Here is a 23,027-nt window from a genome sequence, read left to right as displayed (position 1 = left end):
GTATGCAATGTGTTAATTATTGAAACTGTCCTACCAATTTGGTTTGAAACTGTCTCATTGCTATTTGTTTCTCAATAAAATTATGGGAAAAAATGGGGGGGCAGGTTGATAGCTCAGCGGCATAAATGCCTGCCTGGCAAGCGCAAGATCCTGAGTTTGATTTGGTACCAAAAAACAAAAAAAAAAAAAAAAAAAAAAAAAAAAAAAACCCAGAAACAAAAAACATTTTTTCCTATGGTTCTACCTCCATCCTTTGTTTCCCGCCATCCTGGAACCTTGATATGTTGATAAATTGCCATGTTGGCTTAGCACCTGGATTTCTGTCCTTGAGGAGAACCTAGTAAATTGTCACCTGGAATTTTGTTTTAGCCTGCTTCTAATAGCTATGCTGACAAAAAAGTTTACAACTGAAATTATATGAAGTAATTGTACAATGTTCCTGCAAAACATTAGAAAATACTGTTAATGTTTGATCAGGGGCATTGGCTAAGGAAATGAGCACTAATAATAATATACATCTATCATCTAACATAAAATTAATAATTTCAATATCTGGTATCTTGTGACCTTGGGAACACACTTACTCCTTTCTATAGAAAATGAGCAAACAGAATTCTCGGGGAGGAAAAAAAACGGGAAGTTGTGTCTTCTGCAGATTATATACAACTTATATCCTGAAGTCACTTATACCAAAATTCAAATAAATCAAGCCTGATTACAGAAGGCACTGTTTGTGAACACTTGGCTTTTAATAAGAAGGTTTCTTAACAGTTCCTTTTTTTTTCTTTTCAAAGTTTTATTGATAAACATATAGCAAAACAGTTCCTTTTGAAAACTAGAATTGTTGGCACATGGCCAGGGAAGGAAACCTAGCTCATCTTTCAAATACTGGGCATAGAGTCACTCATTTGGTCTATGAATACTTAATGATTTTCTCTGTGCCCAGTTGTAAGTGAATACAATGCATGAATAAAAATATTTCCTGGTATAAAATGTCTCCCAGTGAACTGAAGAGTATTTTAACATTCTTTTTATGATCTTTCTCAGAAAAAGTACATGTATATGGTAATGCAAAAGTTTATTTACATTAAAATTACATATATCTTTTATTTTTTATATGTATCTTACAAAGCTCAAAAATTTGCCATTGGGCATTTGCATGAGGGAAAATGTAAAGAGGAAAGCTTTAAAAAATTTCATTTAGTAAACCCTGAGAAGCTGGGCCTTAGACAAGCACAAAGGGACCTCTAGTGGCCGAACTGAAAAGTTTTGCCTACTTTACATAGTTGATTATTACCTGCAAAATGCGTTATGGATTAAAAGCGGTTTGGATTTGTCACTGAAATTGAACACCCGCCATCTTTCGTTCTTACAAATGTGCTGCCCAGAGGAGTAAAAGTCTTGCGGGCTCACACGTGAAGGCGGCTTCTCAGAGAGAAAGCGATTCCTTGCTGTCTGGTGTTACAACCATTAACATTTTCCTCTTCCTTTAAAACAATAAAGTGGAGGAAGCGATAATTGAGGAAAAACAGTATTTCTAGGTTTTTCACTTCACCAAGATGGCTTAGTTGCCCATCCTAGGAACTGAAGTGTCCTCGAATGAAGACGCAGACTTTGCAGCAGGGAGACAAGCCCAGCTCAGTATTATTGCCCAGGTGGCCGCACACCCGGTTACCTCTGCGGCGCTGTCCCTGTGTCACTGACAGCTCAAAGACACTATTTAAATGTTGAGGCTTCCACACCAACTACTGATCATAGGCGATATATGTTAAGGGAACATTTATAAAGCACATTTCCTTAGTGTAATTTCTATATGAAGATTTCACGGTGCTCCAGCCCCGGGCCCTGAAGAAGGAAGAACATTTTCCTTTCTACTCCCGCCCTTTCTGCTACCCCTTCAATCTCCTACCCCTTTGGGTCCCTCTAGACATTTTGGAGTTGTGGGGGCAGAGGGCGACTACATCAAAATGATGTCATTCGTGACTCCAACATGGTTTCCATGACGACTATCAAGTATTACACTAGGGTAAGAGGAGGTTCTTTAGCTAGCTTTCTCTCAAGGGTTTCCCAAGGAGTTAGCCACAGACTACCGTGCACTGACGTCTTAGAGGACGCCGGACTTGGATTCTCCAGAACCAACGCTCGAAATAAACACAAGAAGACTTGTCTTCCGCTAGTGGGCAGCGGACTTAGCTTCACGGGATGTCATTGCGAACCACGCCCGCCCTTCGAAGATTTTGAGTGCTTATTGGTTGGCGGGGTCATCACTCAGTGACGTCAACCGAGGAGGCTGAGAGGTGGAGCCGTAGAGGTTTGTCCTCCGGCCCTGCTAGCTGGTGAGCGCGAGAGAAATTGGAAAGGAAGTGGGAGGCCGGCGGCCGTTCTGGGGAGGCCGAGCCCCCGCTGTTTCGGCCTGGGCCGCTCCTGCGTCGTTGTCTCCACTCCCTCGGCTTCTGCCGCGTTACCCTGGCGGCTTCCAGTTCCCACCGCGCTCTCAGCCTACCATTCACCCCTCTCCCGCCGCTCGGCTTGGAAGCCCAGTCTCTATTCCCCCGCCTCTCGCACTTCGCTTCCGAGTTTCCCTTCCGCGCTCCTGCACTTCTTCGTTTCCAACACCCCAGATCACCACTTTAGGGTCATCGTGCCTGTTTCTCTCCCATTCTCCTCCCCAACGAAACCCTCGGAGCCCGCCACCTTGGTCCATCGCACCCCACGCGCGCGAAAGCCGCTGACCGAGGACCGAGGCGCGGTCGGCACCGGCGTGGTGACGAGCCTGCCCGCTGAGGTGACGCGCCCGGACCAGAGTCGTCGCCACGCAGGTCCGGACTTCCCCAGCGCAGCACCGCACCGAGCCCTCTACAGAAGCTTAGCTCAGTGGCCGAGGTTTCCAGCCAGGCGACACCTGGTGCTCTTGGGACCCAGCGCTAAGACCCCTTACCGCCCCTAGCTGAAAAGCGCCAGGGATCGAACCTTCACCCTGAGTTTACATCCCCAGTCCTTTTAAATTTATTTTTCATATCGAGTCTCGCTAACTCGCTGATTTGCCTAGGGTGAGTTGGAATTTGTCATCTGCCTTCAGCCTCCCACAGTGCTGGGATTTTTAGGCCTGCGTCACTACTTTGGGTTTGATTCAGTATATTTAAACGTACAGAGATGGGCATGCTGGCGCAGGATTACAGGCCTGTAATCCCTGCGCTAGGGGAGTTGAGACGAAAGGATCCTGCGAGTTCCAGGCCAGCCTGAGTGATAAAATGAATTAAAGACCAACAGGAACGACATACAGAGATCCTATTTAAAATTAAATAAGCAGTGAGATAGTGAGGTTAAGATTGATAGCCCAAATCGTTTGATAATAACAATAAGCTTTTCTTCTGGATGGTTAACAACCTAAGTTTGCAGACCAAAATTAGAGAAAATGGAGGGATACAAGGAAAGCCAACATTTTGGCCCTAGCCTTCTAAGGTCAATTAAGACTCAGGACATGTGAGAACTTGTGCTGTAACGTCATGTACCTCGGTAGTGTCCCAAATTTTCTGATCAAGAAGATTATGGGGCCAAAGAGGAAAGTGATCGATGACATAGAGTGGGCCTAAGGAGAGTCACATGGGGAGAAGATACTCTCTCAGGCTTACACAGAGAGCACATTGGCCAAGCATTGGCCGTGACTCATCCACATGGCTGCACTGATAAAGGTTCTACAATCTGAGGTACAGGATCTCAGGACAAATCCTGAGGGCATTTCACTGACCTTCTCAGACCAAAAAGCTACAACTCTTGTTGCATAGGTCCTGCTTTACCTTGGTCTTAACCATCCAGCAGAAAAGTATGAAGACGAAATTATAAGAAATAAAGCCATGCTGTTAAGTTGAGCTGTGGGGGACTCAGGTCAATAATTTCTGACATTGCCAGTTAAACAGAAGACCCAATGCTATTATGGGCTACTGGACTCTTAGAATATTTTGCTGAATTTACACACCTATAATATTCAATAACGGAACTTAGAAAAAATGAGGTATGCAGATGAATGTCCATTTTGTATCTGTGTATTCAAAGTGGTTGGGATAGATATATAGTTACATTCTGTTAATGAATAGAATGATTTGTTCTAATGGTGTTTGTAAATAGGATCACAAGTCCGCATCTTGTACAGCAATTAACCACTAAGAAGAATATATGCAGTGTATTATTTGTTGAAAAATAAAAAAAATAATAAATAAAAAAAGACAAAAAAAAATAAATAAATAAAATTAAATAATAAATCGATAACCTCGGCTGAGGCTCTGGAGAATTGCTAGTTCTGGAAATTTGCTTACCTGTAGTGAGCGCCATGTGTATCTTCATTGCTCCATAAATGAGATCAGTGAATACTTTTGGGCCTTAGGATTTGTGGTAGCTTGGCCCACTACGGAAAAAGCTGACTGAAAACAAAACCAAGGTATTTGCTTTCTAACTATATTCTTACGATACAGATAGGAATGTCTTTCTCATCCTCCTAAATATTGGGCAACCATTCAAGTTAGATTATTAGATACTATGAACCAGAAATAAAAAGGTCCCTTTTTTGGCGGTACAGGGGATCAAACTCAGGACCTTGTGCTTGCCAGACAGACACTTATGTCGCTGAGCTATACTCCCCAGCCCTAAAAATGTCTTTGGAGGCCATGTTGTCATCATGAACATCATTATTTTACAGATCATTTCTATGCAGTGGAATCTCCAAGAACAATTTTCAAATCCAGAGGTAAGAAAATACTACTAATGATTGTTGAAAATAAATATTAAGAATATTGTGAAAAAAAAAAGAATATTGTGCACTTTGAATATGCAAATTTTCTACCTATGCAGTGGTTAAATCCTGATCTTTTAGCTGATTTTTAAAAAACACTAAATTGTTTACTTCTTTTACCTAGGTCTCCGTGTTGATTAATTAAGACAAAAATAAATATGGCCTACAGTTGTAATTCAGTCTTGGCAATAGCCTGTATGAGGTAAGCATCATCAGGATGGACACACACACGCACACACATACACACACACACACACACCAGGTGTATGTATATGTTTTGTTTTGTTTTGTTGGTACTGGGAATCAAACACAGTACCTTGTACTTTCCAGGTGGGCACTGTGCTGCTGAGCTAGATCTCTGGCCCAATATATATGAACTTCATTTTCCTGATGGAAAATTGGCTTAGAAGCTGCTTAAAACTTTGCTGGTTTTAACTTTTTAACTTTTTTTTTTTCAGAACTGGGGATTTTTAAAATTTTTTTTTAAATTTTTATATTTTTTATGGTCAGCTCAGCCCACCCTGAGGGCGGGCTGTTATGGCATGTGGTGCTGGGGATCGAACCGAGGTCCCTGCATACTTGCCTAAGCTTGCCTAAGTAGGGGCTTTAGACCACTGAGCTATCTCACCAGCCCAGAACTGGAGATTGAACTCAGGCCCTTGCGCTTGCCAGGGAAGCGCTTATTCCACTGAGCCATCTCCCTGGCCTTATGCCAATTCTTAGGGAGCTAATTTTTTTTTTCTTTTGGTGATACCGGGGATCAAACTCAGGACCTTACACTTGCCAGGCAAGCACTGTGTTCCACTGAGCTATCTCCCCAGAAGGGAGCTAATATTTGAATGTATTTAAAATTACATAAAGGGCTGGTGAGATGGCTCAGTGGTCTAAAGCACCTACTTAGAACAAGCTTAGCAAAGCACAGGGACCTCGGTTCAATCCCCCAGCACCACATGCCAGCCAGCCCCGCCCCCTGGTGGGCTGAGCTGGCCACACACACACACACACACACACATAAATTTTAAAAAAATAAAATTATATAAAATTTCCTATATGCTTTAGAATTCAAGCTGAGTCATTTTCTAGATATATGGTACAGATAGGATAAAAGATTTAATGGTTAAAAAGGTTTAATGGTTTTAGAGTGATGTCTATGTTGCTGATACATATCATATGAGGCCCTTAGAAGTAAAAAGTAGTAAAATGGCTAGTGAGCAATTCCTGTCCCATCAAAGTCTATCATCACTTATTTATTTGTTTGGAAAACTATTCACAGAGAACTTACTGTGCCAGATTCATTGTACATTCTCCCTTTGTTGTGTTTTTTTAAAAATTTTATTTATTTATTTATTTGTGGGGGGGTGCTGGCTGGCATGTGGTGCTGGGGATTGAACCGCGGTCCCTGTGCTTTGCTAAGCTTGTTCTAAGTAAGTGCTTTAGACCACTGAGCCATCTCACCAGCCCTACATTCTCCCTTTGAGCCCAAGAATGTTTTTTTTTATCTTGGCATGCTTTAAAAATAGGTTGTGAAAATGGAAAAAGCAAACATCTTTTTGCCAAAATAAATCTCTTTGCCAGTAACCTTTTTTTTGCCTGGATTTTTAATTTTTATTTACAATTTGAGATGCCAGTTTAAATGAAGGTTGTGGACTATTGCAGTGTTAGAAGGTAGAGCTCCTTGGCTAGTGTGCTCAGTTCTTATTCTTAGTGTTCTTAAGGAATTTTTAAGTGGAAGGATATTTTGATTAAAAGTTATTCTCATTTGATGTGTTTTGTTTTTGTTATGTTTTATTTTTTAGACAGGATCTTGCTATGTAGTACAGCCTGGCCTTGCGCTCACTTTGTTGCCCAGGCTGGCCACAAGCTCATGGTGATCCTCCCATCTCAGCCTCCCAAGTGCTGGGATTACAGGTGTCCACCACCACGGCTGACTATTCTTATTTGAGTGTATAGACACTACATGGACAAAGCAGTATTGTGTGGTTTGTTAAGCTCTACAAGAACCGTGAAATGAGTAGAATAAGCGCAAGGGCCTGCGTTCAATCCCTGGTTCTGCCAAAAAAAAAAAAGAAGAAGAAGAACCGTGAAATGTTTCATTAAAACATACATATAATCAGTAGTGTGGCTATAAACACAAATCTTCCTCTTATTTTATCATAGTTGATAAAATTAATACTGTAATCCCTAGCAGAAACATGTTTGCTAGGTTTAAAAATGAATAACTGGTTAAAAAAAAAAAACAAACAGATGGAGAATAGCTGACTTATAACATAACACTTTGTTCTTTTTTAGTTTAGTTTTTTTTTGCAGAAGCAGAGATTGAACTCAGGCCCTTGCACTTGCCAGGGAAGCACTTATTCCACTGAGCTAGCTCCCCAGCCCCTATTTTATTCTTTTTTAAAAATTTATTTATTGTTTGATACAAGGTCTCACTCATAATTCAGACTTACGTGATCCTTCTGTCTCAGGCCCCCCCCCACCCCGTGCTGGGATTACAGGTGTGTGCCACTCTACCTGCTTCTGGGGCCAGCACATGCAGTACCAGGTATCAAACTTGGTGGGACCTTGCACTTGTCAGGCAGGTGCTTATACTGCTGAGTTATCTCCCCAGCCCAGAACATTAATGTGTGCTGAGTGTCATGGTGCCTGCCTATAGTCCTAACAATTGGAAGGCTGAGGCAGGAAGATCACCACAAATTTAAGGCTAGGCCAAGCTCCATAGTAAAAAAAAAAAAGAATATAATATCTTACATAGAGCATGTTCAACTATAGAATATACTGCTTTTCAGTGGGATATATAATTATATAATTATATTTGGGATTGGTAGTGTAGTTCAGAGGGTATAGCGCATGCTTAGTATGTGTAAAGCCCTGGGTTCAATCCCCAACACCATCCCCCACAAATGTTTATGTGTATATTTACATATTATTTGTTCATTAATGAACATTAGCTATTTATAGTAAAAAAAAAAAACACATGATTTTCTTTTACCCGATAAAGTCTCTGTTTAAGTTTGAAATAGCACATGTTTGAGTCTGAGGACTTTGCTCTTTATCCCAGGTTCCCCAGCCCTTTTGCCCTGCGCATGTGCCACTCTCCTTCCCCATCACTTGCACTTCTTCACCTGCCAGATCCTTACTTGAACAAGACACATGGAAAGCACTACAGGAGCAAGAGGCACTCTTATCCCAGTTGGGCGGGCATGGCAGCACTTCCAGTCCGAACTAGACTCGAGCAAAAGCTGCATACCTCAGCTTCCTGGTTACAACAGGGCTCTGGGGAGCCTCCCCTGGAGCAAACCCCAGAAAAACCCAAGGCATCAAGTCCTCAGCCCACAGAAGACACTGGGACGAAGATTAAAGAAGGAAAACGATCTTATAGACAAAAAATTGTGGATGAACTTAAGTATTATTACAATGGATTCTACTTACTTTGGAATGACACCAAAGTTGCTGCCAGAATGGTGTGGAGACTGCTGCATGGACAGGTGCTGACCAGGAGAGAGAGACGAAGGGTAGGTGAGAACTATGTCTGAGCAAGGAACTGTGAAATTAAAATGCACTCTCTGGGAAGCCTCCATCTTTAATCCCAGCATTTGGAAGGCAGAGACAGAAAGATTTTGAGTTCAAGGGCGGCCTAGGTTATGTAGAGAATTTAAGGCCAGCTAAGTTGTGCGACCTTGTCTCAAAATAAGTAGATAAATAAAAAAAAAATCAGAGAACTAAGACTTAAACTCCAAGTTCATCTTAAAAAGCACCAATAGTGGCACCCACTTAGCTATTCCAGAGGCTGAGGCAGAAGGATGGCAAAGTGGAGGCCAGCCCGGGATATTTAGGAAGGCTCCGCATCAAAATAAAAACAGAAATCTGAGGAAGTAGCTGAGTGCTTGGCTATCATCCGTGGGTCCATGTCTTCAATCCCCAGGCCTGAAAAATAAAATAAAATAAAATAAAATCTAGCTTTCCTGGTGTTCTCAAGGTCCTGGATTTGAACCTCAGCAACCTGCTACCCTAAAGTAGGAATGTAACTACTGGTGAGGACCAGAGGGTTTTTTGTTTGGTTTTTTATTTTGTATAGTGCTGACGATGAAGCTTGGCCTTGCTCATGCTAGAAAAGAGCTCTACACAGAGCCATACCTAGACCCTCAAGAGCAATTATTATTACCTATAAAATGGTATCTTGCTGTGTAGTTCAAGCTGGGCTTAAACTCACTATGTAGCCTATACTGGCCTTGATCTTGTGGCAATCCTCCTGTCTCAGCCTACTAATTTCTAGAATGATAGGCATGTGCCACTATGCCCAGCAGTTATATTTCTTAAATCTCTCCAAGGAGCTGAAAGGCTTCAGATTTTATGTTAATCAGAAATACAAAGTTGTTACTACATTAAGCATTCGTGTTTTTTTTAAAAAACAATTTTTAGGGGCTGGGGAGATGGCTCAGTAGAATAAGCACATTCCTGGCATGCGGAAGGACCTGAATTCAATCCCCGGTTCTGCCAAAAATAAAAACAAAATTTTTTAGTCAGGCATGGTGTTTGTTGCCTGCCTATAATCCCAGCACTAAGTAGTCTGAGGATGGAGGATTGCTTTGAGTTTGAAGCCAGTCAGGGCTATGAAGTGAGTTCATCCCTGAACTGGGTAGTGAAACCCTATCTCAAAAACACAAAAGAGGGACCCGGGGAAATAGCTCAGTAGAATAAGCGCTTGCCTGGCAAGCTCAGGGTCCTGAGTTCAATCCCCAGTACCATAAAAAAAAAAAAGATGCTGACTCAAAGGCACAAAAGAAAACAACAAAAAAACAAAAAAATAATTTTCAAAGCCAAATAGTAGTATGCACCCACAGTCTCCAGTACTATAGGGAGGATGAGGCTGCATAATCAGTTGAGTGCAGGAGTTTGAGACCAGCCTGGGCAACATAGTGAGACTATCTCATACTCTGTTATTTAAGTAGAGCCCCTCATTTGATGGAAGCTAAGAGATGTCAATATTTTGACTGTCACAGATTTCCTTAAAGATTACCCCATAAATTCTACTTTATAGACATGGTGAAGCAAAGTTCCACCTTTTCCTTTTATAAACCCATTTTGTATTTACATTTTAAGAACTAAAGCAGGTGCTGGTGAGATAGCTCAGTGAACTAAGCACCTGCTTAGGCAAGCACAGGGACCAGAGTTTGATGCCCAGCACCACATGCCTTGCAGGTCCTGCCCCAAGGCATGCTGAGCTGGCTACTGAGACTGGGTGTGGTGGTGCATGCCTGTAATCCCAGTGCTGGGGAGGCTGAAAACAGGAGGATCACTATGAGTCTGAGCTGCGTAGTGAGACCCTGTACCAAATACATTTTTAAAAAAAAGAACCAAGGCAGACTTTTTTTTGCATGTCTTAAAATAATTAAGTATTGTTTATGCATTTAATTCTTCAGCTGTTGAGAACCTGTGTTGATTTCTTCCGTTTGGTTCCATTCATGATATTCATAATTGTACCCTTCATGGAATTCTTGATACCAGTGTTTCTGAAACTCTTCCCAAATATGTTGCCGTCAACTTTTGAAAGTGAATCCAAAAAGGTATGCAGAATTTTTAGTTTTTTTTTTAAATTAATAGGAGTTCTTTTTCAGCTCAATTTTAAGTTCACAGAAAATACAGAGCTCTGGTGCACTGTTGTTATCTGCCATACCCAATTTCCCCTGTGATTAACATTTTGCATCTGTGTGGTACATTTGTTACCACTAAAGAACCAATACTGATATGTTATTATCTGCTTGTCTGTGACATTCGGGTTCCTTCTTTGTGGCTTACAGACCTGTGGGTTTTATAATGTATAATGTCACGTATCTGCCTCATGAGTCTCAGACACTGGGTGGTGGCTGTGGTCTGGAAGCAGGCAGAGCATGGGGTAGGGCTGCTGAGTTGTGCAGGCAGACACTAGGTAGATACTACAGCTCTCCAGTTAGGCTGGGTAGAGGCTGCCAGAGCAGGCCCAACACCAAGATTAAATGTAACGGCTAGAAAACAAGGAAGTATCACTAGAATTATGTGAACATGGACTCTAGGACTGCAATCATGATTGTGATATTAGGGGACCAGCAAGGAAATGGACAGGGCCACGGGTAAATTCTATTATCCTGATATACCATGGTTTATCTACCCATCATCCACTGAATGTATAGCATCTTGGTTCCTTCCAAGGTTTTTCCATTTGGTTTGGTTTGTTTGTTGATTTTTGTCTTTTTGAGACAGGGTCGCACTATGCAGTTCATATTGGCCTTGACCTCTGTAGCCCAGGCTGGCTTCAAACTCACAGCCTTGCCTCCACCTTCTGAGGCTGGGATTACGGGCATATGGCACTATGCCTGGGTACTTGCAAGTTTTTGATTTTATAAAAGAGAAGAAAAAACAAAAAGAAAAACAAAAAGAATGAAATAGAGTTCCAATACAGGATATTAGGAAATTAACAATGATTATATTGCATATTGCTATCTTGAAAGTAGTTGCTCAGGGGCTGGGGAGATGGCTCAGTAGAATAAGCGCTTCCCTGGCAAGCACAAGGGCCTGAGCTCAATCCTTGGTTTAAAAAAAAAAAAAAAAGAAAAGAAAAAAAGTAGTTGCTCAGATTACAAGGTTGCAAAATTGATCAAACAGTATAAGCACAAAGTGTTCCTTTCAATGAACTAATAGAAGTTAATAGTGTAATTACCTTAGCTATCTTGTGTGTATACATATTTTTTTCTTTTCCATTCTTTCTTTTTTCCTTTCATCCATCTCAGTTGTTTCTTTCCTTCTGAGCATTTTCTTTTTTTGCTTTTTTTTTTCGGTGGGGGGGGGGGACTGGGAATTGAACTCAGGCCCTTGAGCTTGCCAGGGAAGCACTTATTCTACTGAGCCATCTCCCCGGCCCCCTGAGCAGTTTCTGTTCCTTTCACAATATCTATAGTACCTTTTTTTGGGGGGGGGGGATGGGGTTCTTTTTGAGACAGGATCTCACTATGCAGTTCAGGCTGGCTTTGAACTCACTTTGTAGCCCTGGCTCCTCTCCAACTCTCAGTCATGCTCCTGCCTTAGTCTCTCAAGTGCTGGGATTACAGCCTTGTACCACCCTGCCTGGCTGTATTGTACCTTTTAGATCTTACGTACTCTTTCCATTTCTTACGTTAGGGAGACGGTATGATGTTTACACATGTGAGTCTGGTTTATTTCACTTGTGAGTATAGTCTGTAGTTGAATACACTTACCAATCAAAACCTCAAGTTTATCCTTATTTATAGCTAAGTATAAAAATACTCTTTGTATAAAAATTGTATAATTGTAAAAATTATATTTATACCATTGTTTAAGAATTGTAGGGGGGCTGGGGAGATGGCTCAGTGGAATAAGCACTTCTCTGGCAAATGCAAGGACCTGAGTTTAATCACTAGTACTGCACACTGTGTCAGCCTTGGAAGCTGAGGCACACCGTGCCAACCACTAAAACCAGGCGTGGTGGCGCACACTTCTCTGGCAAATGCAAGGACCTGAGTTTAATCACTGGTTCCGCAAAAAAAAAAAAAAAAAGAATTGTAGGAAAATATACCATTTATTCATGTATACCACCACTGTATAAAAATACCACATCTTAGGGGCCGAGGAGATAGCTCAGTAGATTAACTGTTTGCCTAGCAAGCACAAGGGCCTGAGTTCAATCCCCGGTAAAAAAAAAAAAAAAAGAATCTTTTTTATCCATTCCTCCGTTGATGGGCATTCTAAATTCTTTTCAAGATTTAGTTATGACAAATTGTGCTGTTCTAAACATGGGTGCATATATATCCTTGTGGTATGATTTTAATTCTTCTAGAAAAATACCCAGAAGAGGAATAGCTGAGTCTAATGGGACCTCTAATCCTAGTTTTTTGAGGTGTATCCACACTGATTTCCACAGTGGTTGTACCAGTCTTCACTCCCACCAACATGCAGAAGGATTCCTTTTTTCCCCACAGCCTTTGCCAGCATTAGTTATTGGTTGATTTTTTTGATGTTAGCCATTCTTTCTGTGGTGAGAAAGGAATCTTGGTGTTATTTTAATTTGCATTTCTTGAATGACCAATGATGTTGAACATTTATCATAAACTTATTTGCCATTTGTATTTCTTCATCTGAGAAGTGTGTGTTCATCTCAGATGCCCATTTTTGGATTGGGTCTTTGAATTTGGGGGGGCCTGATTTTTTTCAGTTCTTTGTATGTTCTAGATAGAAGTCCTTTGTCTGATGGACAGTAAGTTGGCTAAAATTTTTTCCCAGCCTATGGGTTTTCTTTTTTTCTGTTGCATCTTCTAATTGTTGCATGATCCTCATGTCTGTTTTTTCCCCCCCCAGTACAATGCTGATTTTATCATAGTAGTCTTGTAGTATAGTTTCAAGTCAGAGATTGTAATGCCTCCTGCTTTGCCTTTGTTGCCCAGGATTGCTTTTGCTATTCTAGATCTTTTCTGGTTCCAAATTAATTTTAGGAATGTTTTCTCTAGATCTGGGAAGTATGATAATGGTCCTTTAAACATGGTTGCATTAAATGTATATACCAAACTTAGGGAAGTATGGCCATTTTCACAATGTTGGTTCTTCCTATGCATGAGCAAGGGATGTCTTTCCATTTTCTGATATCCTCTTAGATCTGCTTTTTTAAAGTACTGTAATTTTCAATGTATAGATCTTTTACTTCTTTTGTGAGATTGATTCCTAAGTATTACATTTTTGGGGGGTGCTATTGTGAAGGATGTTGTTTCCCTAATCTCTCTCTTGTCAGTGAGTTTGTTGTTCATGTACAAGAATGATACTGATATTGAGTGTTGACTTTGTATCCAGCTACACTACTGGATTTGTTTATTCTGGAAGTCTTTTGGTGGAGCTTTTTGTGGTCTGCTATATAGAGTATCATGTCATCTGCAAATAATGATTTAACTTATTCCTTTCCTATCTTTATTCCTTGTATTTCTCTTTCTTGTGTAATTGCTCTGGCTAATGTTTCCACAACTATATTGAATAGGAGGGTTTTTTAAAGAAAATGTATTTAGGGGCTGGTGAGGTGGCTCAGTGGTCTAAAGCACCTACTTAGAACAAGCTAAGCAAAGCACAGGGACCGCAGTTCAATCCCCCAGCACCACATGCCAGCCAGCCCTGCCCCCTGGTGGGCTGAGCTGGCCACACACACACACACACACACACACACACAAAATAAATAAATAAACAAATAAAAAAAATAAAAAAATGTATTTAGTACAGGGTCACTACACAGATTGGACTCATCGTGATCATAAAGAGTTAAATTGAACTCACGACCTTGTGCTTGCCAGGCAGACACTGTGCTGCTGAGCTACATCCCTGGCCCTTTCGTATGTTTTCTTTTCTTTTTTTTTTTTTTCTGGCAGAACTGGGGATTGAACTCAGGCCCTTGTGCTTAACAGGCAAGCACTTATTCTACTGAGCCACCTCCCCAGCCCAAAGAACTGAGCTAAGGTGCAGGCCCCCCATATGTTTTCTTTGGAAAGATATCTATTCATATTTCATTTGTTAAGTGATTTGTTTTAGTTTTGTTTTGTGGGTGTTTTTTGTATGTTTTGGATAAAAGTCTTTTTTTTTTTCATTGTGTAAAAATGCCACATCTTTTTCAACCATTCCTCAGGTGATGGGCATCTTGGTTGTTTCCAAGATTTGGCTATCAAAAATTGTGCTGCTATAAACATAGGCAAGCATATATCCCTATGATAGGATGTTTTCAGATCCTCCGGGAAAATTCCCAGGAGAGGAATAGCTGGTTTAAATGGGATTTCCAGTCCAAGTTCTCTAAGGAGTCTCCACACTGATTTCCATAATGGTTGCACTAGTCTACATTCCCACCAGCCCTGGAGAAGGGTTCCCTTTCCCCACAGCCTCTCCAACATTTGTTGTTGGGTGATTTCTTTATGATAGCCATTCTTTCTGGGTGGATAAAAGTCTTTTATCAGCTATGTTTTACCAATAATTTCCTAGTTTATGGTATGGCTTATCTTTTTGTTCATTAAAGAGTGCCTTTACGGAGCAAATACTTGTAAGGAAACCCAACTTGGCAGTCTTTTTCCCTTTCATCCTTGTGCTTTTGGTGTTGCAACTGAAAGCCTGTTGTCAAACCCAAGGTCACCTTCCCTTTTTACCTGTTTTCTTCTAGTTTTACGGTTTCATATTTTATAGTTAGGCTTATGATCTATCGAGGATTTTTTTTTTCCTTTTTCTTTTTGGTTAGCTCAGGCTGCCTTAAGGGTGGGTCTGGTGCGGCTTGTGGAGCTGGGGATCGAACCAGTCCCCTGTGCCTGACTGAGTTTGCCCAAGCAGGTGCTTTAAACAACTGAGCTAACCCATAAACCCCCTTATGATCTATTTAGATGATTAGAAGTTTGTTGTTGTTGTTGTTTTTTTTTTTTAAATGGGAATTGAACTGAAGTACTTATGTTTGCCAGACAGGTGCAGTAGTTAATTTTTGTGGAAGATGTAATGTGTGAAAAAAAAAGATGTAATGTCAGTGTCTAAATTGTTTTGGTATGTGACTTTCAAGTTTTACCTGCACCATTTATTGAAAAAGACTATCACTTCTCCACTAAAGCATAAGTATAAAACAAAACAAGGAAAAACGAAGAGTCATTGTTAATATGGTGACTAATTAGACAATAGATGTGATTTTTTTGAGCCAATCAGCCCCTTCAGTGCTTGTGCACAGTCCCTGAAAAGAGGGCGCATGGGTGGCCACTGTGAAGAGGGTGGGCTAGAAAACAAGCAGTTATGTTTCTTCTCTTCTGTGTCTCCCTACTAGACAATACTATGAAAGTCTGAATAAAATACTTTTAGTGAGTTTTTATTTTCTTTTTGAGGAACCAGGGATTGAACTCAGGCCCTTGTGCTTGCCAGGAAAGCGCTTATTCTACTGAGCCATCTCCCCGGCCCTTATAAAATACTTTTAGAGGACAAAGAGTACAACTTTTTAATCACTAAGACTAGGAAATGTTTCATGGAAGAGGTAATTTTGGAACCATGACTTAAAGAGTGGATGGAAGGGCTGGCCAGATAGCTCAGTGGACTAAAGTGCCTGCTTAGGCAGGTACAGGGACCAGCTTGGATCCGTGGTGTGCTATGCTGGCCCTGCCCCTGGGGCTCACTGAGACAGTGAGTAAGACTGGGCATGGTGGCGCGTGGCTGTAATCCCAGCGCATGGGAGGCTGAAAACAGGAGGATCACTACAAATCCAATCTGTGTAGTGAGATGCGGTAGAACCTGTACTAAATACATAAGATAAAATTTTAAAAAAGAAAGAGTGAATGGAACTTATGGAATTTTACCAGTCTGTAAAAGGTGCTCTGGATAAAAAGAAGAATGCTTAGGATGGCATAATGGTGTAAAAGACAATAACACAGTCTAGCACTACTGATCTGCTCATGCTTGGAGGTAGGAATAGAAGGAGATCAGTGGTGGGAGAAGAAAACTTAAAAAATAGACCAATTGGGGAAAAAAAAATAGACCAATCAGTTTCTGTTTCTGTCTACACCCAAGTGTCCTGACCATGGTTGTTTTGAAAATGACACCACACTGCATTTTTTGATGATGAACAGGGATTCAGAAGCACTGGTCACTCTTGAGAATGAACATTTAATTCTCTTCTGTGTAATGCTTTTTTTATTACCTATTATGTCACTTAAATTACTGTATTGTATTTAATTCAGTTTTTTTCTTCTTAAACTGTAAGCTACTTTAGTAAAAATTGATATCCTACTTTGTGATACTGATCGAACCCAGAGCTTTGCACATAATAGGCAAACTGTTGCACTCCACCACTGAGCCATATCCCCAGCAGATTTTTCACTTTGTTAAGTAAAATGCAGGACTACTTAGCAAGGGGTTTGGTCAGGTGGCAGTCTAGATGGTTTGTATGAGACTGGTAGATCTTTAAAAATAATGAAAAAGCCTCTCATTCAGGTGACATTTTTTATCTAGCCCATGCTTATAATCATTGTAGTTATGAGAAACAAATTCAGATTAGAAAATGAATTTCAAATAGAGTATTTTATATTGCTTTTGGTTCTCACAAACCCACTTAAATGTGAAGACTATACAGTATATGTTATAAGGATGAGCAGTAATAAGATAACAATTATTTCTCCTGTCTCTACTTAGATGCAGTCATAAAGAATTAACTTTTCCTTTCTACCACTAAGGAAGAAAAACAGAGAAAGAAAATGGCTGCAAAGTTGGAACTAGCAAAATTTCTTCAAGAAACAATTACAGAAATGGCCAGGAGGAACAGAGCCAAGTTGGGAGAGGCCTCTACACAGCTGTCATCCTATGTAAAACAGGTATCTGTCTTTTACTTTGTACCAAACAAATTCTGGGCTGGAATTGTATGAAGTGCATGTCTCCATGGATCTTCCAGATTGCTCACAATCTTTGAAACTGTAAAATCCAAAATCATATGTTCATGATATATCTGGAATTGAACTCAGGACCTTGCGCTTGCCAGGCAGGGGCTGTGCCACTGAGCTATATCCTCAGCCCTATTTATGATACTTAAACATTTAACATTTTAAGCATAGTAGTCTGCAAAAGAGGCAACCTTAAAACAATCACTGTGGGGGCTGGCGAGATGGCTCAGTGGTCTAAAGCACCTACTTAGAACAAGCTTAGCAAAGCACATGGACCGCGGTTCAATCCCCCAGCACCACATGCCAGCCAGCCCTGGTGAGCTGAGCTGCACACACACACACACACACACACACACACACACACACAAATAAAATAAATAAATTTAAAAAAAAAATCACTGTGTTTGCTGGGTGTGTTGGTGCATGTCATAATCCTAGCACTAGGGAGGCTGAGGCAAAAAGATCATGAAGAGTTTAAGACAATCCTGGACAACATAGTTCAAGGCCAGACTGAACAGTGAGATCCTTTCTCAAAAAAATTGTGTTGAAGAGAATGGTAAATTCTTAGAAAGAATGGTCATACTTTTGAACTATTTCTGATTTTTCCAATGTTTTAGTTTAACTTCAGATTTCTTGTGTGTGTGTGTGTGTGTGTGTGTGTGTGAGAGAGAGAGAGAGAGAGAGAGAGAGAGAGAGAGAGAGAGAGAGAGAGAAGAATTGAACTCAGGACCTTGAGCTTACCAGGCAGGTGCTCTGCCACTGAGATATATCCCAGCCCCAGATTTCTTTACTCCTCTTTGAACTTTTTGTTTTTTCTTTCTTTCTTTAAATGTATTTAGTACAGGGTCTATAGGGTCTCACTACACAGATCAGACCTGAGGTAATTCTCCTGTTTGAATTCAGCCTCTCAAGCGCTGAGTGCTGAGCTGTCTGGCTGGCTCTGAACTACATTTCCAGACTGCAAATAGAGCCTGTAACTGCTCTGACATTTCTTTCCATTAGTCTTGTGGAAAGGCTATGGGACGTAAGCAACACATGTTAATTAGCCTCTTTGTCTCATTGCCTAGGTCCAGACAGGCCACAAGCCCAGCACAAAAGAGATTGTTCGCTTTTCCAAACTCTTTGAGGACCAGCTGGCTCTGGAGCAACTAGATCGGCCTCAGCTAGTTGCCCTTTGCAAACTGCTAGAATTGCAAACCTTTGGAACCAACAATTTGCTTCGCTTTCAGCTTCTGATGACCTTGAAGTCTATAAAAGCAGATGATAGAGTAAGAGTTTAGCTGTGGCTTCCAGGGAGGCCCAAGGGACTTGGAGGGGTGCTTTTCTCACAAAGAAGAGTGTTCTCTGTTGGGTCCTTTCAGGAACTGATTGTGGCAAGATGAGTGGTTTAAACAATCACTGCCAGGATGACTGGCATCTTGCTTACTCATCTTAGGAAATGTCTGTTGTGCTGGGAACCATTTCTTTGAGAAGGCCACTGTAACAGTGCTTTGGATATCTTGGCTAGGACTAATCTAAGGCAGTTAGGATTTGCTGGGAAGGAAGTAGCAAAGTGGTGAAGTACCCACACATGTGCCCCCCTACCACAGAGCTGGTGCCGAAGTTAATATTCTGTTGGATGAGTTGGCCTGCTAAGAAGAGTCTGGCAGAGCACAATGCTGGGGAAAAACAGCCCAAATGTGTTATGGATGGCACCACTTTGGACTATAACTAGTAATTAGACTCCTTTAAAAAATGGAAAGGAGGGGCCGGGGAGATGGCTCAGTAGAATAAGTGCTTCCTTGGCAAGCACAAGGGTCTGAGTTCAATCCCTGGTTCCACTAAAAAAAAAAAAAAAAAAAAGGAAAGGATGTTTTTTTCCAATCTAAACCAGCTGCTATACAGCATTTTACCTGAGGGTTCCTGTCTCCCAGATCTGCGAAGACATGATCCCATTGGCCTCATTTGGGTTTCAGATTTTGCTTTCAGAACTTTGGCATAACTACAGGTCCCAGGAGAACAGTAGCTTTGGGTCACACCAAGCAGAAACTACAGTTATTTATGTAGGGAGTTTTGGGGACCAGAGGGGCCATTCTTGCCTGATGTAAAGGTGGGGGCAGTGGAGTAAAATCAGCACTGAGACACCCAACAAATTCTACCTTGAAAGCTTTTCAAGTGCAAATCTTGTAGTGAATTGTAAAGATGCTGTGCTATACAAGGGAAGAGATGTGACAACCAGGCAAAATGCAAATCAAGAGGGGAAATACTTTGTCAGTAAAATGTTGGGAAAGAGATATCTAAATATCTCTACTATTAATATCTGATAACAAGATTCCTTGCATCTCAACTCTCACTTGCCAAAGTCACCTTGTATTTTAGGGTCTAGGCCTGTGAAAGAGTCAGTGAAGAAAACAGAAGGTCCAAGCAATAGATTCTGGACTTCTACTGAATTGTTAGAATGTAGCAATGGGGTAAAATTAGAACCAGAGGATCTGACCCTGTCCCTTACGTTTCTTGCAGATAATTGCCAAAGAAGGGGTGAAAGACTTGAGTGTGTCAGAACTGCAAGCTGCCTGTAGAGCCCGAGGCATGCGGTCCCTGGGCCTCACTGAGGAACAACTGCGACAACAGCTCACAGAGGCAAGCCAGCCATACCTCGCCCCCCTCCCAGGATTCTTTTTAGTGACTTGCTGACCTTGTTTTTCATTCTACTTCTGAAATGTGTTAGACAGCTTTCTGTTGCTGTGACAAAATGCCCAGGAGAACACATTTATTTGGGCTGATAGTTTTTTTGAGGTTTCAGTCCATGGTTGCTTGGCTCTGATACTGTGACCTATAGCAGCACAATACATCAGGGCAGAAATGCGTGTCAGAGAAGACCTCTTCCATTTGTGGTGGCCAGAAGCAAAGAAAGAGGAAGAAGCTGGGCCAATATTCCAATGTCACTGCAAAAACATACCCCAGTGAGGTCATGTCCACCTGCTAGGTGCTGCCCCCTAGGGCCCTGCCACCAAACCTGCAGTGCACAGACCTTTAGATGTTTAAGGTCTGAACCATAGTACAAGTAAACCATTTTACCTAATTTACCTTATTTCATTGAAAAAGATAATTTATTTTGCATTTTGACTTGGATGGGACACTGTATTAGTTTTTATTTATTTTTTCTTTTAATCCTGGGAATTGAACCCAGAACCTTAGCAATGAGCTGCCCCTTCCCTTTGTGACAGTCTGGCTTAAATTTACAGTTCTTCTGCCTCATTCTCTGAGAGTGCTGGGATTGTGGGCATGCTCCCTTGCATGTGGCTTGTATTAGTTTCCTATGGCTCTTATTACAGACTGCTAACCTAGTGGCTCAAAGCAACACTCATTTACTAGCTCATAGTTCCATAGGTCAGAAGTACAGGCTGTGTTCCTCTCTAGAGGTTCTGAGGAGTAATCCACTGCCACGCTAATTCATTTAGTTGGCTGAGCCTAGTTCCTTGCATCTGTAGGACAAAGCCCTTGTTTCCTTGCAGCTTGCAGCCCAAGGCTTGAGTGCTCAACATCAGAGGCTGCCTCCTCTTAGACCCTCTATTTCTAACTCCAGCAGTGGCCTTGTCACATGCCAGATTCCCTCCTGCTTCCAATCTTGGGTTTCCTGTTGTCTTTTTTTTTTTTTTTTTTTCTTTTCCACACATGCTAGGCAAATACAGCCCTTTTTAAAATTTTGAGACAGAGTCTTACCGAGTTGCCCAGACAGGTCTTAAACTTGCAATGTTACTACCTCAGCCTCATAAGTAGTTGTAATTATAAGTGTAGGCTGCTATGCCCAGTGTTCTTTGTGCAAGTCAAAATGACATCTGTACAATATTATCCATTTATAGTAGCAAAACATTGTAGACTGCCACAAGTTCTTTAATAGGAGAATCATCAAATTGTGGTGTTTACACATAGTGAAGTCCTGTAAAGATATTTAAGAAAGGAACAATACCACATCTACTGAGATGACAATATCTAAGATATTTCAGTGGAAAAAGCAAAGAACTGAACAGTGTATATGTGATCCTTTGTATAAAGATAAAAAAATATAAATTTGTATGTGCATAGAATATCTCAAGAAGGGGCTTGGGAGATAGCTCAGTAGAATAAGCACCTGCCTGGTGAGTGCAGGGTCCCGAGTTCAATCCCTGGTACCTGTGAGGGAGGGGGGAATCTCAGGAAGATCACGTAGGGAAAAAAATGGCTAGAGAATAGCGATAGGAGAAAGACTTGTTTTTGAGCACGTTGTGTTTACCTTTTTTTTTTTTGGTGGAACCAGGGATTGAACTCAGGTTCTTGCGTTTGCCAGGCAAGCACTTACTCTACTGAGCTATCTCCCCAGCCCGTGTTTAACTTTGAGTTGTGTCTTCATTATGTATAATTGATCTAAAAATATTAAGAGAAAAAAAACCTTGGTCAGGTTGGACATGGTAGTACTTGTCTGTAATTCAAGCACTTTAGAGGCTGAGGCAGGAGCATCACTGCAAGTCTGAGGTTCGCCTGGGGTACATAGTGAGACCCTGTCCCCAAAGTCAAGCAGCAAACTTGGTCAAGCTGAATATGGTAACAGATACCTATAATCCCACCGACTTGGGAAGCTGGGGCAGGAGGATAGCAAGTTGAAGGCCAGTGTGGACAACTAGTGAGACCACCTCAAAATAAAAATGGCTAAGGATATAGTTTAGTGGTAGAATGCTTTTGTGAGGCCTAGCATTCAGTTCCCACTTTGTCTCGGGGGACAAAGAAAGTGTGGTCAATTTGACAGTTAGAAAATTTAAATCTGGCCAGGTGTGGTGGTGCATGCCTATAATCCAAGCACGTGGGGAGGCTGAGGCAGCAGAATCACCGTAAGTTTGAGGCTAGCTTGGGCCACATAGTGAGTTCAAAGCCAACGTGAACTGCATAGTGAACCCGTTTAAAAAAACTTACAGGCGGGGAGATGGCTCAGTACAATAAGTGCTTGCCCGGCAAGCACAAGGTCCACATCTACAGTTTATCCTCATTTTAATGTGTATTTATTTGTGAGTTTGTATTGTCTTCTGAGACATGGTCTTGCTATGTCCTGGCTGGTCTCACACTTGGGATCCTCTTATTCCAGCCTTCTATGTGCTAGGATTACAGGTACATGCCCTCACACCTGGCTTCTAATTTTTCAGAGAAGATAGGGTATTTAGCTACTTTGATCCCAGTTGGGCTGAGAGTTTAATTGAACACTTCCTCCCTGCTAATAATAAGGGAAGCTGCCAGGTACTCAGATTGGTGCAGAAAGAAATCTGGAGAATTAATGTGGTGTCTTCTACCATGACTGTTGTCATAACATGGGAAGAGTGGTGGGCAACTGAGCGTCCCTTGCTCTGTAACCATCTGTGACTCTCTACTCCTCAGTGGCTGGACCTGCACCTGCAGGAGAATGTGCCCCCATCTCTGCTGCTGCTCTCTCGCACCTTCTACTTGATAGATGTGAAGCCGAAACCGATCGAGATACCGCAGCATGGTGAGGCAAGTAATGGTTATTACTGTGGAGGCCTCTCCATCATCAAACTTCCTTTTGCGACCTGAAGAGGTGTTTCTTTTGGAATTGGGCCCAACCAACCTTAACATGCTTTTAAGATTCAGTGGCAGAGTGCTGCTTTTAACTTCCCTCCTCCAGAAGGCCAGGGGTAGCCCTGGGGCTGGTTCACCCAGCTTTAAGCAGAAACTTCCCTGCTCTGAGTATCTTTGTTTCTTTCTCTAGTCTTCTTTAGCAGATTTCTCCTTGCTGTAACCACTTTTCCTTTTGAACCACCTGGTTCCTACTCTTTTATATCTTCCTTCCCCAGATTCCTGTTAGGTTG

The 23,027-nt window shown here is 41.5% G+C and overlaps 1 protein-coding gene across 6 annotated transcripts in view; it reads left to right on the top strand.

Annotated features, from left to right (window-relative positions):
- Window positions 1–2,279: 2,279 nt before the first annotated feature.
- Letm2 (leucine zipper and EF-hand containing transmembrane protein 2) overlaps window positions 2,280–23,027 on the top strand; it is a 25,304-nt gene continuing 4,556 nt past the window's right edge. For 2 of the 6 annotated variants that reach the window (XM_023721973.1, XM_023721977.1), the window contains exons 1-9: window positions 2,359–2,819; window positions 4,694–4,741; window positions 4,911–4,988; window positions 7,845–8,298; window positions 10,207–10,350; window positions 16,993–17,130; window positions 18,264–18,464; window positions 19,696–19,815; window positions 22,579–22,687. In XM_023721973.1, the coding sequence (XP_023577741.1) occupies window positions 4,945–4,988; window positions 7,845–8,298; window positions 10,207–10,350; window positions 16,993–17,130; window positions 18,264–18,464; window positions 19,696–19,815; window positions 22,579–22,687 (1,210 nt within the window). In that variant the 5' untranslated portion in view covers window positions 2,359–2,819; window positions 4,694–4,741; window positions 4,911–4,944. Of the gene's footprint in view, window positions 2,337–2,358; window positions 2,820–4,693; window positions 4,742–4,910; window positions 4,989–7,844; window positions 8,299–10,206; window positions 10,351–16,992; window positions 17,131–18,263; window positions 18,465–19,695; window positions 19,816–22,578; window positions 22,693–23,027 lie in introns of those variants that run through there. The other 4 variants (XM_023721974.1, XM_023721976.1, XM_023721975.1 and 1 more) reach the window with 4 other exon arrangements.

This window comes from Octodon degus, unplaced genomic scaffold (genome assembly GCF_000260255.1).
Source record: "Octodon degus isolate 3935 unplaced genomic scaffold, OctDeg1.0 scaffold00088, whole genome shotgun sequence".
Taxonomy (NCBI): domain Eukaryota; kingdom Metazoa; phylum Chordata; class Mammalia; order Rodentia; family Octodontidae; genus Octodon; species Octodon degus.
Note: the sequence above shows the minus strand (reverse complement) of the source record. Positions and strands in the feature narration are given on the sequence as shown.